General features: G+C 44.0%; 1 protein-coding gene across 1 annotated transcript in view; it reads left to right on the top strand.

Moving 5' to 3' along the window:
• The window catches only part of LOC102388501 (probable palmitoyltransferase ZDHHC1), a 54557-nt gene that overhangs the window by 4132 nt on the left and 32149 nt on the right, over positions 1–18276 (top strand). The window contains 1 exon segment of the mRNA XM_006018978.2: positions 11555–11776. Within this exon segment, the coding sequence (XP_006019040.2) occupies positions 11555–11776 (222 nt within the window).

The following is an 18276-nucleotide window of genomic DNA, read 5'->3' on the forward strand; positions in this document are numbered from 1 at the left end:
GAGGAGGGCCATCCGCTTGGTGAGAGGGCAGCAGGACAGGCCCTACGAGGAGAGACTGAAGGACCTGAACCTGTTCAGCCTCAGCAAGAAGAGGCTGAGGGGGGACCTGGTGGCTGCCTACAAGCTCACCAGGGGGGATCAACAGCAAATAGGTAGAGCTCTTTTCTCCCCAGCACCACCTGGGGTGATGAGGAACAATGGTCATAAGCTGATGGAGAATAGGTTTAGGTTGGAGATCAGAAGGCAATATTTTACAGTTAGGGTGGCCAAAATCTGGACCAACTTCCCAGGGAAGTGGTCCTTGCCCCTACCTTGGGCAAATTCAAGAGGAGGTTGGATGATCACCTGTCTAGGGTCTTGTGAACCCAGCATTCATTCCTGCCTGTGGCAGGGGGTCAGGCTAGATGGTCTGTTCAGGTCCCTCCTGATCCTAGCTACTATGAAACAGTTCCCTGGAAAACCTCCTAAGACATGAAGTGTTTTGAAGTGAGGCTGCTGTAGCTTAGAAAGGGGGGGTGTCCAGAAATGGTACGATAATCTTGTCAGGCAAGGTTCTTTGGATAAATGTGATATCTTTTATTAGACAACTGAGTAGTTGGGGGGGAAAAAAGTACTTTGCAAGCTTTCAGGCACAAGCACTCTTCTTCAGGTACAGGGAGTCACTGCTGTTCTGAGATCTCCAAGGAACAAAAGAAGCTAAAAGTGTGACAGGAGGTCAGTGAGAATGTAAATAGGTGGAAATTAGTAAAACAATGGGTAGGAGGGAACAAGGGGGAAATAATGCCTATGGTAAGCAAGGGAGACTTCTGTAGTTGAGCTCTCCAAGGTAGAAGAGAGGCAGTCTGTGAAAAAGTAAATAGCTGGAAATTAGGAAGACAAAGGGTAGAGGAGGGGAGGAAGGAGGTGGGGGAAAGTGTGTAAATGGTAAGGTCAGGCAGGTACCTGGTGAATCGGATGTCAGGCAGGTTGTAATGTGTCATAAATCCAATATCTATATTGAGTCCATGATTTTTTTTAATTTTTTTTTTTGTATCCAATAGATTTGTGAAGTGAAGTTTGTCACATGCCCTTTATTTGGGAGACTTGATTTTTTTCTATTTGTGTGTATTGATGGTAGGACTCTTCTCCCCTCTGTCCCTTCTTCCTTCTTTTGGGAAGGGGCTTAGCTTTGACTTCAAAACATGATATGTGTCGCAGAGCATTAGATGCTGATGCATATTTGCCCTGCCACTGGCTGAATTTATGCTGAAGATGGGTTGGCATTCTAACTATTCAGGTTCATGCATCGTACCTGCCTGCAATAAAGCGTTTTGCTTTTAGTAGGAGTATCTAAAAGAGAGGTGACATATTGGCAATGAATAGAGAGTGCACGCAGGTGCATGTGCACCCCCTGAGATTGGCCACCAGCAACGCCTGCTGAGTGGTTGCTGCTTACCACACCCACCTTGCTGCTGACACCACCGGCAGCATCTGTGGGCGGTCACCAACTGCTGGTCTGCACTCGCCACCCTCCCACCCCACTGCCAACACTGCTGCAACCACCTGTGGATGGTCCCCACTTACCGCTGGTGCCTGCGGGCAGTCGCCATGCCCCTCCATCCTCCGGAGGATTCCTGATGTGACGTAAATAATCTTGCACGGTAGCCATGGCTTTCTGTAACAACTCAAATGCATGTTGACTATAGAAAGTTTTAGTCTGGGGACCAATTAAGGGTCTCTATATTATAGCTTGTAGGTTGTATCGGCTACAGCTGCTCCTCTACCCTGATGCTGGAGTTGGCAGCTGTTCAAAAGGGGTTTATTTTCCTGCCACCAGGATCAGGATTAAAATGAAAGCTCTGTGGCTCCCCTGACCTGCCAGACTTTACAGCTAGGGACAGAAATTACACATAAACTGGTTCAAATCTGTAACACAACAGAAGTTCAATGCACATAAACCACTTTCAAAGTCACTGAAACCAGTTTAAGATAAACCTGGATGGATATAGCATCAGACTTAACCGATTTAGGTTAAATCGGTTTATTGAACTTCTGTCCAAGATCCACTCTGAATTCAAGTTAACTCATAGCCCCCCAGCATCCCAGGATGCTTTACACCTTATCTCAACCCTCTTTCCCCCCCTCCCCCGCCTTTTGCAGGGTGGATGGGCTAGCCTTGGCCCAAGCTGTCTGTTCCAGTAGATCAGGGAAGCATGCTCTAACCCTCCCCTGGCTTCTGGCTTGGGCCACTGCAGGCATGTGGCTGAATTTCTGCAACCAAAAGTGAATGTCTATTCACTTGTTTATCTTTTCCAACTACACAGCTTAGGCTAACCTGTAAAGGTAATCAATTCAACCTTGGGCTTTTTGACTGTCTATCTGAATCGACTTAGCCTACAGCTGAAAGCAAGGACTTCTGACTTTTGTCACTGCAGCAGTATTTTTTCTACCTGCTGACTTTATCTTCTCTTTGCTTTCATCGTTTGCTTACTCTGCTTCCCATCTAGCAGTGCCATGGGGTTGCATTTTACTACTTGGCTGGATGGGGAGCATCCACCTGAACTGAAGCTCTCTTTCACCTCTGCTTGCCCTTCTGCTGACACACCACTCATCTTCCTTTCATCCCCCCCCACCCCCCCCGCCCCACACATACCTCCACAGCCCTATCTCCTGTCACTCCTTTTCTGTGCTCTTGCAAATAGCTGTCAGCAAAATGCCTGCAGATCTGTAACCTTGTAGTCTCCTACCCCTTCCATATTCCATCAGTGACAGAAAACTGGCCTCTTCTATGCCACTACTGTGTTTTAGGGTGGGTTCTCTTTTCCTCAGAGTGGTGGGGCTGACTATGCGTTCATGCTCCAAACGGTGCTACTTCCTGACTAGTTTTCCCTCCCCTGATAGACAAACTGTCTGCTCTTCTTGCATCTTCCTTTTCATGTTGCTGACTCACCACCCTCCTAACACTTCTGTACCTCGCTTCCTCTTTTGTTTCTTGGTTCCTAGTTGCTGCTTTTTAACATGTTAAACGCATTCTACAAACACAAGTGGGACTGGGAGGTGGGGAAGGGAGCTTTGTTCATCTCCTGAAATAGTTCAGTCTTTCTCTCCTTCACAGGGAAATCAGACACTAGAAAAACTGCATCTTCCATACTCAGCATTTTTGCTCAGCTTCTTGCTTTGGACCAAATCCCCGACTTGGTACAGACAGGGCAACACTTGCATGTTGATTTTAATTTGCTCACTCCATGCCCACACCCTCTTTTGAGTCTGATGGCCTTTAATCTGATGATGTGAGGTTCAGGAAAGCTTGTGCTATCATAAATTATGCACATGCACACTTTGGTTAGTATATAAGGTACCTTCTACTTGACTTCAGACTAACACAGGTAGGTGTTTCTGCTACCCTTAAACATTGGGCACTTTCACATGTACTCCCACTGTGGTGCTAGGTGCTTTTAATTAGTGAGCCATGCTAATTAAAAGTGCCCTGTGCTGTGTCGGGAGCATGTGCATCAGTGGCGCAGGACACTTCCACACTGTGAAAATGGCAGTGGTGGACTTTGAACTATAAAGCACGTCAAATGTGTTTTAGTTCAAAACGCACCACTGACATTTTCTCAGCGCGGAGGTGCGCTGCGCCACTGGTGCACGTGATGCACGAGGCTGCCAGAGCGTGTCAGTTTCCGTGCTCCAGCAGACTTGGTTAATCGGGTCTGCTCCAATGCACTGGATTGTTGGAGCAGACCCCCACATGTGTGCAAATGCCCATTATGTTTACACTAGCAAATTGCCTGTCAAGATTGATGGGGGAGGCAGTGGGGATGGAGCCCCATGTCTGGCCCCATGCCCCCAGCTTTCCACCCCCCCAACCACTCCTTGTCTGATCCCTCTCTGGGTCTAGCCCCGCTCTCCCCCCTTCCACCCCACCGCTTCAGGTCCAGCTCCGCTCCTCCTCCCTCCCCCCTGCCACTCCAGGTCTGTCTAGCCCATGTCTGCCTGCCTCCCTCTCCCTGCCAGCTGTTCTGAGGGGTGTCCAGGCCAGGTGGCAGAGTGGGTGCCGTCACTGTGATCCCCTCCTTCGCCCTTGGGCAGGGAGGCAGGGGGGAAGCCCTGCTGCTCGGGTGCCCCCAGGCGTGTTCCCCGCTGCCACCAATTTCACCAGCAGTGGTGCGAGCTTGGGCCTGTGTAGCCCAGGCTGCGTAGCCAATCACCAGCCACCGCCTCTGTGTCGCATGCTCAGTTGGTCAGAAGCATTACAGAGACTGGCACACAGATGGACAGACTAAGCCTTTTCTTATATTAGAAGTTTGGTCTGGGACAGGTTCTCTGCCTCTGCTGTGCCTTACCTCTTGCAGGTGCATCAACCCCTCAGTTGACAGGTTCCACAAAGTGTTGTGTCTGGTCTTTTAAAATGCTCTCGGGAAGTAAGGCCATTGTCAGTTTGTGAGCTGGGCAGTGTAAGTATCTCGCGGTTTACCATTCTAACGTTCCCTTCATGTGACATGGAAGAGAGGACTTTGCATTTCATCAGCCTCTTTTCATCAACTTTCCCCCACACACATTCTCACAATGAGCTCCGTTTTTCAGCAGACAGATTAAGACTGTCATACAGTCTTTATTCTTGGGAGCCAATAACAAAATGAAGATATCTTCCTTCTTTCCTTAGACATCTTGAGAGATTTTTACTTGGGGATCCTGTTTGTCAAAGTCCTTTTTCTCCAACTCCAGCCCACCCTTCACTTTCTTGCAGGCTTTTGAAACTGCTGTTGGGTGAGTATCTCTGGTCAGGCATTGCCTTTCCTTCACATCATGATTTCTGTACTTACCAGAATCCAATTGCTCTAAAAACAGACTTCCTGAGAGGATGACTTGCATATAGCAGTGATTTTTTTTTTTTTTCAACCTTTTTTCATTTGTGAACCCCTAAAGAATTTTGAATGGAGGCAGAGCTGACCCAAGCAGGGTGTGGGGCCAGAGGCAAAACAGCCCATGCAGGGCCTCACCCTCACCCCCACCCCTGCGCTTATCCTATGTGCCCTGGACCTGAAGAAGCTGCCCCCACCATTGGCGGTGGGGTGTGGAGAGCAAGCAGCTGAATGCCAAGCCGGTGGTGGTGGTGCAGAGTCACTGTGGCCGCTCCACCTAGCTCCACGGGGGCCCCCCAAAGTGCTTGGCCTGAGGCAATCACCCCGATTCACACACACCCCTCCCCTAGGGATGGCCCTGAATGGAGGTGTGGACCCCTTTGAATTGTAAGTGTGGGTATTCACATACTTTTGATCATATCATTTTATGAGGACCCCTTAGATTAGGGGAGGGTCATTATTTCAGGCGGAGGGCCACTTACTGAGTTTTGGCAAGCCATTGAGGGCCGCATGACAGGCAGCCAGGGGCAGATTAATATTAATTTTCCTAATTTTTAGGGGCCCCGCGGGCTGGATAGAATGGCCTGGTGCACTGCATTTTGCCCACCCCTGCCTTAGACGTGGTCTGCAAACCCCCAGGGGTCCACAAACCACAAATTGAAAACCACCACTGGCATAGAGCATTTAACTGTCTGAATGTTGTTAGAGACAAGAGCAGCTTTTGTACCACCCCAAGGAAACCTACATCAGGGGGAATCTATCCTTGTCCTTGACACGGAAGAGCAGATGTCCACATGAAAAGGTTCCCATGGGTCTCAAATTCCATTACACACTAGATGCAGGTGGAGAAGGGTTGATTGCATATTCGGGCTGCAAAGTAAAGCTCTCGGTTTTCCTGGAAATTGAGACTGCTATACTTGTATTATGTATTTGACCACTAACCAATTGCAATTAACTGTTTTCATGCAGAACCCCAGATGTGTCCATTCAAGAGTGGATCTCATCCACTATCTGTTAAGGCTTTACATGGGTTTTAGGAGTGACTCCTCTCTTGTGGTTCAAGGGAGACTGTTGCCTCTGTCTGGTAAATTATGCTTGATGTTAGATTGCCTGACTCTGGAATTGTGAGCATTGAAAGGTGTTAGTAAGATTAATTGGGTGTGTGTTGAAAGGCTTTTTTGTTATGACTGGCTTTATTTAATATTCTGTTTAGCTTATGATCCTGCTAGTCTGGCTTGCAAGGGCATTGCAGGTAGGATTCAGGAGTTTCACATGCTTTATTTCTAAGCTTGGCTACCCCTGCAGCCTTGTGTTACATATTTGCCTTAGCTACTAATGGAAGCAAGTAGGCCTTCTCATTCACAGAAGTTTAGGGGTGGAAGGGGCCTCATGAGATCATTAGGTCCAGCCCCCCTGCTCTGGGCAGGAAAAAATGCTGGGTTCAAATAACCCCATCAAGGAGTGCATCTCCTTTTGAAGATCTTCAGGGTAGGTGCCTGCATTCCAGACAATAGACATTCCAGAGTCTCGTCACACAAACAGTAAAGAAGTTTTTTCTTGTATCCAGTCGGAAACCTCCTTCTAGGAATTTATGACTGTTGCTCCTGGTTTTCCCCTGGGGTGCTTTGGTTAACAGTTGTTCGCCTAGGCCCTGATGCTCTCCCCTGATATATTTGTAAGTTGTCACCAAATTCCCCTGAAGCCTTCTCTTTTCTAGACTGAACAGTCCCGTATCTGTCAGCCTTTCTTCATATGGCTTGCTCTTCAGGTCTCTAATCATATGAGTGGTTCTTCTCTGGACTCTCTCAAGCTTTTCCACATCTTTGTTGAAGTGTAGTGCCCAGAACTGGATGCAGTACTCCAGCTACGGCCTCACCAATGCCTAGTAGAGTGGGAGAATAACTTCCTTAGTGTTACTTGAGATGCATTGGTTGATGCATGCCAGCGTATTGTTTACTCTGCTAACTGTAGCATCACACTGGTGACTCATACTCATTCATTCATTAAAGCATGGGGGGGTAGTGGTGTGCAAAGCCTGAATCAGGGACAGGGATTTGATTAATTGATTAGGATCACTGTCCCTGATTCAATTCGGCCAAATCCAAATCTGAAGAGTTGATGCTGATTCAGAGAATCAGCGATTTGGATATAGACACAGCTTTAAAAGTGTTTTCTACATACCTTGAGGTAGCGGGCACGGCTCGTGATAGCTGCAATGCTGGGGTGCATGGAGCGTCTCACAGGACTACGGGGGGCGCCCTCCACGTGTTAGGCGGTGAACCCAGAAGTGGACCGGAAGTACAAAGAATGTGGTTGCTGCCTTGAAGAGTGTACTACGTCATACAGGTCTAGAAAATTGAGTCAGAAAGGGAAAGGTGTTAAGAGTTGAACGTTTCTTGTTGTCCAGTGACACAAGCTGCATGGAAGAGTAAGTACCACAGAAGGCTAAGTCAGCAGTGGAAATCAAGGTAAAAAATGTGTTCCAAGGAGAATACATAAGGATTTTTCATGTATTTGGATGAGCAATACAACTAGTTTACATGATGAGCATCTTCATAGTCATTGGTTTTGTTTCTCCTCTTACACTGAGTCTGGGTTGAGATGAAGATGGTTCCATATTAAGACATATTTACAGAGCCCATCTGGAACAAGCTGTCTAGAATCCCTTATGTGTGAGTGCACTTGTGGCTGAGTAAGGACAGTTTCATTGGCAGGAGGAGTTAGAATGATGTAGTTACCCTTGTTAGTCTGAAGTCAAGTAGAAAGCAAACTTGCACCTTAGAGAATAACCAAAGTAGACGTAGCATAAGCTTTTGTGGACGGAAGCTCGCTTTATCAGACACTGTGAAAGGAAGTGCACAAAGCAGTGTTTAAGGAGAGAGAAAATTGAATACAAAACACAGAAGGGAAACTTGTGGGGAGGGTAGAGGGAGAAGGGGTAGGGAGAAAGCTGGGAGAGGCAAGTAAGCAATAAACCCATCGGAACAAAGGAGTTACAAAAGCTAATCCAAGGAGAGGAGTAAGAATCCACAGTCCCTGTTTAAACCATACTTAATAAATGCAGTCTGTGGATGATTTCTTGTTTTTTTTCAGTTTCCTACTCAAAACAGTTTTGAAAGGTTTGCTGTCTAAGGATCGTCACCCTCAGGTCAGTGATGAAATTTTCCCGAGGTTAAAGTATTCTGCCACTGGCCTGCATGTCTTTCTGCAGCTGATGATAGATCAGTGTTCATTCTTTCATGGGATTGTCCCATTTGTCCAGTGTAGACAGCAGAGGGGCACTGTGATAAGGAGATGGTGCATATGATGTAGGTAGAATTGCAAGTGAATGAACCTTGGATATTACCATCAGTGTTGTTTGGTCTAGTGATGATGTCATTTGTACTGATGTTGGGGAAGAGAAGGACTCTGGGTCCGAACTCCAAGTTCAGTCTGCTCCATCACTGCGCAAGCTACCTGCTTTGTAGGAATTCTTCAAGTGCATCTAGTAATGGCAAATGCCCTGGCCATTTGTGGAGGCATATAAGGTTTTTGATTTTTATTTTTTTTTTTTAGAGGCCTGCCAACACTTAAGATGATGCTGTGAGTGTCACAGCATTAGGGTAGCTTCTCTTGACAACACAAAGTAAACACAGCTGCTGAAATTTGTCTGATCTGTTGTCATTTATGCAGCTGGCCGGTAGAGGCCTCTATCTGACTTGTTGAGCCCTCATTCTGTGAGGGAAATGTTGCTATCTCTTTTTTCCAGCCGGTGCCAAGGCAGGATTATTTTGGATTTACTTTTTGGGTTGACTGGAACCTAAACGCATGCATTTGTACTGAGAGCTCTCGGGGCTCTAAACACACCTGAGTTCTGATGGGGAACTTGTGGCTTCAGGTGTTGTATATGTGACATGCCTATAGTAACTCCAGCCAAGAAATACTGAAATAAACAAAGGGAACTATATAAATATGTGGTTCCCATTGTGCTGTGAAGTGGGATCACAAGAGGGGAGCATATGCATAAATAAACATTGGGAAAGCTAATGTATTTTCAGCTCTTCTCCATCAAACAGCAAGACTCGCATGTAATTGAGAGCGGGTATATCCCATGTTCTTCACCTTCTCTCCTGTAGGCAGTTGTCTGCCTGGGGGAAGCTGAGCGCTGGGAATAATGGCTGGAGGATTCCTTGGATGGGATGTAGATAGTGCAAAGGTAAAGAGTCAGCCAAGGCCTCAATGTTACACCAGTGCTTAGAGTGAGAGGAGGAGTTCTCCAGAAAAAGTGCCCCCTTGCCCCGCTTCCACCTGCCTTGTGTGTGTGCACTTTTTCTGTTCACATGTGGCCATAAAGGTTTTTACCCTGAACCTGCTAAAGATCTAGGAGCAGGAGAATCTTTGTATTAACATTTAAAAGTCAAAGGGAATTTGTGTTTGTTCGACTTCCTTCCTCCATTTCCCCAGCCCAACCAAAAAGCAGAAGTGAGGCCTAAAGAACATGGAATTGCTGTTGCTTTATATGTGTCTGCTAGTGGGCAGGGGGGAAGATGGGGCTTGCTTTCTCAGCTGTCTAATGAAGCTGACTTTCAGCAAGGTTTGAAATATGTTCGGTGGGATTACACTTCTGTGAATGCTATGACCTGCTTTTTCAGCCAGCTCCAGTTACTTAGGGCTCTTCTTTCCACTAGAATTGTCTGCACTGCTTTTTTTTTTTAATCTTGACTTTTGTACAGCATCTAGCCTTTGCTTTAATAAGGCAGGGTCCTTTCCCTTGTTTTCTCTTAGGTTTAGGAGGGATGGTTTAAATTCTAAGGGCCTTAGTCATTAGGTTGTATCTATTGGGGCTGTGCAGCTGCTGTTGAGTAGGTAAGTGGTAAATATGGGGGCCTCAAATTTCTGTAGCTTGGAGAGGGGAGATGTTTTTTCTGCCTCTTCCTTTTTTTCCCCCTACACCTCTGCTCTTTGCTCTGAGTTTTCTCTAGAGTTTGCAGTGCTTTAATGGGGGTGGGGGAATCTTGGGAGAGACCTTTAACTTTGTCCTCCAGCCTGTGTATGTAGGAGAGCACTCCAGGGTCTGCTCTGACCTGTTTCAACGTGCTGCAGAGGACTGCTACCACTGGTACCTCCCTGCAGGAAGGCAGCAGACATTTAAAACTGGCATGTCTTCTTTTTGAGTTTCACTACTATTCACACCTTTATTAAAAACGGCTATGAATTGCCGTTTATATTAGTCAAACAGCAGCAGACTGCAGCCTTCATTAGTTATGGTAAAGCTGGGATCAGCAGCTGAAGTTTTAGGGAGAGGTATGTGGTAGTGCCTCAGTCTCCTCTCCCTTTGCACTTGCCAAGCTTTTAAATGAAAGCTGAACTTCTCTGTTTAAATGTTGTTTTAAGGCCTTAGGCTGGATGGTGAAAGCTTTGTGTTTGCTAGTGGCGAGTAGACGCATCAGGTTTTTTCATTCCGTCTTATTCTATAAATGGTGCTATATTTTAAGTTCTGTGTCCACATACCTCAGAACTTAAACTGATGCTCCTCTAATTTGACAAATCAAAGTCTGTCCAATGACCCTTTTATTGAGGGATCAGAAGTATCTAGGTAAGAGAACTAAAAGAGAAAGAGTAGCACCAAGTACAGTACTGTGGTTTTTTCCCTCCCCAAATGCGCACCTGTTGTATATCTTCCTGTAACAACTGATAGGTGTGTATACGTATGCCTCTTATGTTAATACTCCCCCGCACCCCCAAGACTTTAGTATCAGTTATTTTAATTGTGTAAAGTGAATGAAATTGAAATACTACATTTTATAGTAAGAGTAGATGCAATCCCTTGATTGAGGGCTTGGGTCTCTGACTAGCGGATGTACTTCAATATTGTATTTTCAGAAGTGGCTGGTGGTATGTGAACTCCCATGGAAATTCCCTTGTAAAATCTGGTAAGATTTGATTTAGTTAAACAATTATGGGCACCTTCTCAAATCACACTTCAAAGATTTAACTTTCTGGCGTAAAACTCTACAAAACAAATAGGCATTAAACAGTCCTCCAGAGAAGCATGACTATTTAGTTTTGTTTTGCATAATTTTCTGGAAGACTGAAATAAAATGCATTTGTTTTTGCCTTTTTTTTTTTTTTTTTTAATCTTTTAGATTTCAAACAGAATCGATCGCAGTCTGCATTTGGTTGTGCTGTCTACCTGCTTCCAAGGACTCCTTGAAACAGGCAGGCAGATACCCAGTCCTATTTCTTGTATGACCACTACCTCAGAAAGCTCTTTGTGATTGGAGGAGTTTTCCTTTTATTAATAATTCTTGGCAATGCTTGTTTGCACATGGAAAACATAAGATTAAGGGACATCATCCTGACAGAAGGCATTAGATAGTTAGCAGCATTTCTTATCTGTTGCTCTCTGGCAGAAACTACAGCCATCAAGGCACTGAATGTCTGGACTCAGTCTGGCCTTTGGATTCTGTCTCGGTGGTCTAAAGTGGGGATGGTAGGTCTTGGGTAGCTTCCACTCCTCTGTATTATTGCCTAGATGTGTGCATCAAAGGTCTTGGTGAGATGGTTGCAGGACTTTGTACAAGCGGATTTGTCAGGCACCTGAGTAGACTTCCTACACACAAACCATGATCCAGAGGATCAATGGTTGCCTACTACCTGGTAACTCTGAAAAGCCTAGGGGGAGGTATTTTTAACAGGTTGTACATAAAATTCTCTTTGCTTCCTTGCAGATAAACTGCTATGACAGGAGGTTAAGGAGGACAGGACCCGAACAGCTGAACAGTGGAAACGACCTGGTTTCTCCACCCCTGCATTCTAGAGTGAATGGCTGGTCTTTACCACTCCACTGCTTCCAGATTGTTGCTTTGCTGCTATACACATACCTGGCTATTGTGGGATTTGGGATCTACATACCTTTGCTTCCACATGGGTGGAAACATACTGCCTATGCTGTATCCTTTTGTTTCTCTTCACATGTACTTCACATAGTCTGTTGAGTTAAAATTATGTGTGTTTGCCTTATGCTATAAATAAAGTTTAGTTCATCAACAAAGCGACTTGCTTGAACCCCCAGCTGTATTTCTGTTTGTGCTTGTCTGCTTTGGGTGGTTTTGTTAGATCTTTTTCTTTTTTAATAATACCTTTAGTCCCCAAACAGGCATTTAAAAAAAATAAAATTCTTTACTAACATTTAGTATGAAACAAAGCCTATTAAATTCATTGGAAATATTTCCATATACTTCAGTGGGCTTTGATTTGGGCCCATCAGTATCAGCCTTGTTCTAAAATTATTCTGCGTTTTAGCAATCATTTAGGATCAGACATTCTCTTGTACTCTGAAGGACTCTGGTTTATTCATAAATACTTCCAACAATGGTTCTCAAATACAGCCTTATTTAAGTCTCAAAGTTTACCTATGATCCACAAAAAACTTGGTGACCTCACTTTTTTTTCTTATTAAAAATTACATCAAGGGTTGAGATCCCTAGAGTGGTAAAGCTGGGGTGCACAACTCAAAACTTATTGACAGCCATTTGAAAAGTACGCTTTGGGGTGGTGGGGAGATAGCAGCCAGCCATTAGTTAGAATGGAAGCCCTAACATTTGCATCCAGGAAACTGGACCACACCTACAGGCCCAAACTATTCCAGTACAGCTGCAGTGTCCATGCTCAGTTTGGTTTTGAAATTGAGAATTAGGCAGTTTGAAATGAACCACAGGAATGATTTGAGGGCAGGAGAAATGGATTGCAGTGAGTAACTTCTAGAGAACTGTCTGACAGTCAAGAAACAGCTTGATGACTGTGTGTAAATACCTTCTTGGGGAGAAAACACTGGATCCTAAAGAAGGCTAAGGGTAACACTGGTGTGTAGGCAGCTCAGTGTGTCCATATACACTGCCTAGGCTTTTGCACCCTGGAGAGATCACTCCAGGTTTGCTTTATCTTTCAAGTGAGGATTACGTTCAGTAAGCTGATGTGTCTCGCCCAGACAGATGCTTACTAAATCCAGGGTAGAAAAAGCATCACAAAACCAATGACTGAAAGGTTATGCCAGACTAAATGAAACTGGAAATTAGGCACACAATTTTAGTGTGTCCTGTGAGTGTTTAGGAATAAAAAATGTAGTTGGTCTAGTAAAAGATATCACATCTACCCAAAGAACCTTTTCTGTCTAAGACTAAAACATGTATTTTGATTGAATTGAAAATGTGCCAATTGAGCCACCCAGCTCTTGAGTCTGTAAAGTGTTTGAGTCGACTATGATTGCTCTGGAAAGCTGGTAGTGGTATTACCTCTGACTGGGTGACCCATGTGCTACAGCAGAGGCAACTGCTTGGTGTTCACTACATTGCAGATGAGGGGAGAGAGGTGTTCTGTCTGTTTTTGCACACTGCTTCCCATCAGGAGTATGGGAGAGATAGTAGGAGCAAAGAAAGCGCTTGACTGACTCTTCCTGCATGTCCTAAAGGCTATTGGCGACACATAGGGGGTGCACTTGCACCCCTTGCAAAAAGGCCCTACCAACACTGTGCAGTTGCTGCTTGCCACCGCCAACATTGCTGGTGGCATCTACGGGTGATCACTGACCAGTGGTCGGTGCTTGCCACCCCCCTGCTGCCAACAGCACCACAGCTGCCTGCAAGAGCTCTCCGCTTGCTGCCGCCACGCTCCCACCGCCAACAGTGCTGCTGATGCCTGCGGGAGCTTGCCGTGCCGTGCCGTGCCCCCCTTCCCCCCCCAGCCTCCAGGGGCATGCAGCATTCATGCTAAAGGCCTCTACTGCACAACCACCCAGGCCCAAATGACAGGAAAAAGAGAAGCTGAGAAAAAAGCAGCTAGTTAGCTTTAGCCTGGAAATGTATCTGGGGACACCCGAGTTATCCTGTGTTCGTGGATTAAGTTCCATCCCCTCATTAAAGCTGCATGCCACTTGTGCTACAGGGAATGAGACAGAGGAGTCTATTATGATGTTTTTGCGTTAGGGGATTCTCAGGAGAGAGAGAAAACTGAAGGGTGGCTTCTGCTTCTTTGTGCCCAGGGTGCTAATTATAGCTCTTGACCTTTATTGAATATTGTGTGAGAGCCTTGTGGTGACAAAAAATGGATGCCACTGATGTACTGCAAAAGAATATGAGACTCAAACCTATTCAAATGATGAATGTCTACACCTGTCCTTGACTAAAGGATGCTCTAAACTTTGTAGGATCAAAACATGACTGCAGTAACAGTTCATACAAGCACAGTGAATTTACAAAGTGTTTGTATATTACACCTTTGTATCTGATTATTTTACAGAGTGCTTTTTCCTTGGTAAATAATGAATCAATATCTTGCGTTCTCTAACAGTTCCACCATCCTGTGGGCTTGTTAAACTACTTCCAAATGGGGCAAGGGAAAACTTTAACAGTGTACAGGTAACAGTGTAAAGGAAAGCATCAAAAGGCCAGTAATTCATTCACTATTTATGTACTAAACATAGATTGTTGCTAAGGACTGATCTGGTGCCCATACAGTATTCTCATAAAGAGTATGAGAATTCTAGCTGAGTTACAGTGAGAAGATACCAAAATAATTGTGTCTTGTGTGTGGGAAACAATTTCATATCGGATTTTCCTCTGTGGAACAAAATCAAATTTACACTGGAAAAACATTATAATTCTCTTGCAACTAATATATATATTTGTATTTCTGCTTAATTGGAAACCTTGTTAAGCCCAGTTTGTATTCCATATTCGCATGCATGAAAAGGACAGCTGGACAGAAATCATTCTGGCTGCTCATCTTATTGTCCACTGAGTCAGGTATGTGTGTGTGTTGGTTTGTTTGTTTGTTATTTTCCTTGCTAACATATATATTTCTATAGAGTAAAGTGATTTTTTTAAGGCTTGCTTGGGGGGAAGGGAAGGCTAATGCCATGAGATTTAAGTTGGTGGTTAGTTGCTTCTTGAGTTGGGGTTGTGTGTGCATGTAGTGTGGTTTGTTTTGTTTTGTTCACTTAATGAAGGGGTTCCCACCCTCACACCTGTAATAAGAAACCTGTACTTCTCAATTTCCTTCTCCTCTGCTCTTCCTTTTTTTTTTTTTTTTTTAAATAGATTGACATAGATTCATAGATGTTAGGGTTGGAAGGGACCTCAATAGATCATTGAGTCCGACCCCCTGCATAGGCAGGAAAGGGTGATGGGGTGACCCCAGCTAGATGCATATCTAACCTCCTCTTGAAGACCCCCAGGGTAGGGGAGAGCACCACCTCCCTTGGGAGCCCGTTCCATACCCTGGCCACTCTAACTGTGAAGAAGTTCCTGGAAAAGTTTTCCTCTTCTCATGCATGGTTCATGCCTACCAACTAAAGATAACCTAGTTGCTATAAGCTATAGTGCTTTGAGGGGAGAAGTTACATCAATAGCATAATAAAGGGGGAGAGGAAGGGCATAACAAGGGCATGTGCTGGGGCACCAGCCCTTGTCAGGCGTATGGAGGATGCAGAAATAGCTACAGTTGTGCTGCTGGAGCAGTCACTCCTGCACTACCAACAGCCTAGCCCCTGCTGCCACCCAGGGGATTTGGATGTCCTATTACACCTCTGGGTTTCACAATATACACATTGACAAGGAATCTTTTAATACATTTTGTTTTGGTGTTTACTTCTTTTAAATTCAGCTACATACTTTATTTCAAATCAAAATGACAGCAGGTCTGGAGAACAAACTAATTAGGTCATACAGGTCATACTAATGTGATGCGATAAACACTGGCACATATCGTGTTGGAGTTTGTTGCTCCTTGGCACTGTGTTTACATGTGCCCTGGGACTGTGGCACATTGAGCCATGTCCTCCATCTCACTCCCCGTAACACAAAGAGCATGCAGCCCAGGGCTGCTCTGACCTGTTTAAATGTGCTGCAGAGGAGCTGGCTGGGGCAGGAAGGGACTCCAGTGCAGGGCTAGCTAAAAGGCAGCCCAGGTACTCCAGTGCAGGGCTAGCTAAAAGGCAGCCCCCACACTGAATCAACCTTGTACCCCATCCAGCCACAACAGATTCTACACGTGCAGTGCTGCAGAGTAAAAAGTACTATCCTGTTGCGGAGTTAATCAGTTTACTCCTACCTAATAGCATTGCACATGTAGATGTGAGACATTTACTGTGAAGCAAATTAGTCTACTCCACCGTAAATGTCTTGTGTTAGATGCATCTACAGTATATTTACAGAATAAGATCACATTAAAACTTATCTACACAGTGGTAGAACCTACCCCAGTACAATGATTGAAGATAAGGTTGCTATGCATCTTGGAGGTTCTGCCAAATAAATCCAAGGCCTCTAACCTTTGTCTTTTAGACTTGAAGGAAGGGCTTTGGCAGGAAATGCTCTTATGGCCCATATGTCTCTACTAATAAAAACTTGTAAATATGACATTTGAAACTGTCCCGATCATGGAAAAAATCTGGAGACTGGTTTATTAAACTTTTCATTTTAACTCGATTTAGTAGGCAATTGTGAACATTCTGAAATAAGTATGAAATTAAAAGAAACACCAGTTCTTTTATTTTAAAGGGTCACCAAGTTACAGTGTTTGCTGATTGTAGTCAGGGAAATGCAGTTTGAGGTAAAGATACCAGCCTTCTAATGAGCTGTCAACAATGGTGCCAAATTTTGGGAAATGTTGGAGGATAAATTGGACATTTGTTACTGATTTACAGTGAAATAAGGAAGTTTCAAAATGTGAGTTGGTTTCTATAGTCATGTGTGGAACAAAATGATGGATCAGATGAGAAGTATGAAGTTACCAGAACAACCCCTTTGAAATTGGCATAAAAAGTCTAAATGTTTGTGATGTAAATCAGTGTCAATCCATTGATTTTATAGATGTATCTGAAATGACTTCTCCAATCTGAGAAGCTGAACTTTTTTTTGTACAGTAGGAAACATTGTTGAGATTAAGTCTGATAAATCTGAATTTTGCTCTGTTGGATTAGTCTTTCATTGGATTTTTCTCCTAATTTTATTTGTGGTAATCCATACAATAGAGGCTATGAATTAGTCATTTAGATGGTCACAATTTCTAATTTTGATACTGTATGCACTGTTCTGAGAAGAATTTTGCATTCATTGAGTAAAATAGCAAAGAAACCTGTATTCAAACATAAAATGCAAGGAAAAATATGTACCACCATAAATATATTCTCTGCAGAATGCTGGTATATATTTTTTCTTGCTGTGGGTGGGTGTGTGTATGCATGTATAGAGTACAAATATATATATTGTATATGCTGGTGTATATTTTTTTCTTCTATTTTATATTGTGTGTATTTATGTATGCATGTAGGTGTATGTATATGTGTGGGTATTATATGTAAGAAATATACATTCTTATAAAGAAATTCAATGTGTGTAAGATTGACACAATTGTATGAATTCATTTTAAGAACAGAATCTTAATATGGTAGCCATGTTGGTCTAAGACAAGAAGACATACAAAAAACTAGAACTCTTGGTTCCAAAATGATACCTTTTATTAGACTGGTTGGCCTAATAAAAGGTACCATTTTGGAATCAAGAGTTCTAGTTTTTTGTATGGTATATTATTCACACTTTAAAGCTTATGTTTTCTTTTAGTTCACTTGTAATATACAGAGCTGTGTACATATCCATGAGACTTTGTAGTAATGATAACTTTGTATCAAGGCCACCTACAGATTATTAACACATTTGGTGCAACCTTCAGATTGCATACATCTTTTGCCTTTTACTAAAGATTTCCTGCAACCACCTCCAGCTACTTTCTGCTAGTGTATAAGAAACTGTGTGTTTGGAACTTGATCTGGAGTTTGGACTCGGTTGTAGTTGGTTTCACGTATTTAATTATTTTTAAACACAAAACAGCCCGTTATGGTTATTTCCTGTTCTGTGGCTTCATCAATTTTAGTCTGTATTCTGTAAGAATGATGTGATGTTGCCACTTAGAAGTAGTAGCTGCAGAAATAAGTCATTGTGTGGAGAGCTTCATTCAGGTGGACCTTGCCTATGGTAGGAGGGACTGCTCAAGTGGGAAAGCAGCAGCTGATGTTGCATGGAGAACTCTTGTTTCTGGCCTATTCCCACAGACACCCTTTATGCTGGAGGATGTAGTGTAGAGTGGGTAAGGCTCCCATCATCAACAGAATTATTATGTTTTGGCAGGGAAAACTATGCAAATAACTACTCCTGCAGCATTTTCAATGTGAAAAAGCAAGATGTTATCCTACCTTGTATAATCTTGATTCTGGTGTTACTTTTAAGGATAAAATTAAGATGCGTGTGAGCAACCTTAATACACCTAAATATACTAGTGCAAATTAAGCTATATTGGATGCAGGATGGGGCCCTGAAAACACCCCAGGGATTCCCTCTCTCAAGCAATGTGCTGTGCAGATCCATCAGCATATTTCTTCCCTTCCTGCCCCCCCCCC

Source organism: Alligator sinensis, unplaced genomic scaffold, assembly GCF_000455745.1.
Source record: "Alligator sinensis unplaced genomic scaffold, ASM45574v1 scaffold428_1, whole genome shotgun sequence".
Lineage (NCBI taxonomy): Eukaryota > Metazoa > Chordata > Crocodylia > Alligatoridae > Alligator > Alligator sinensis.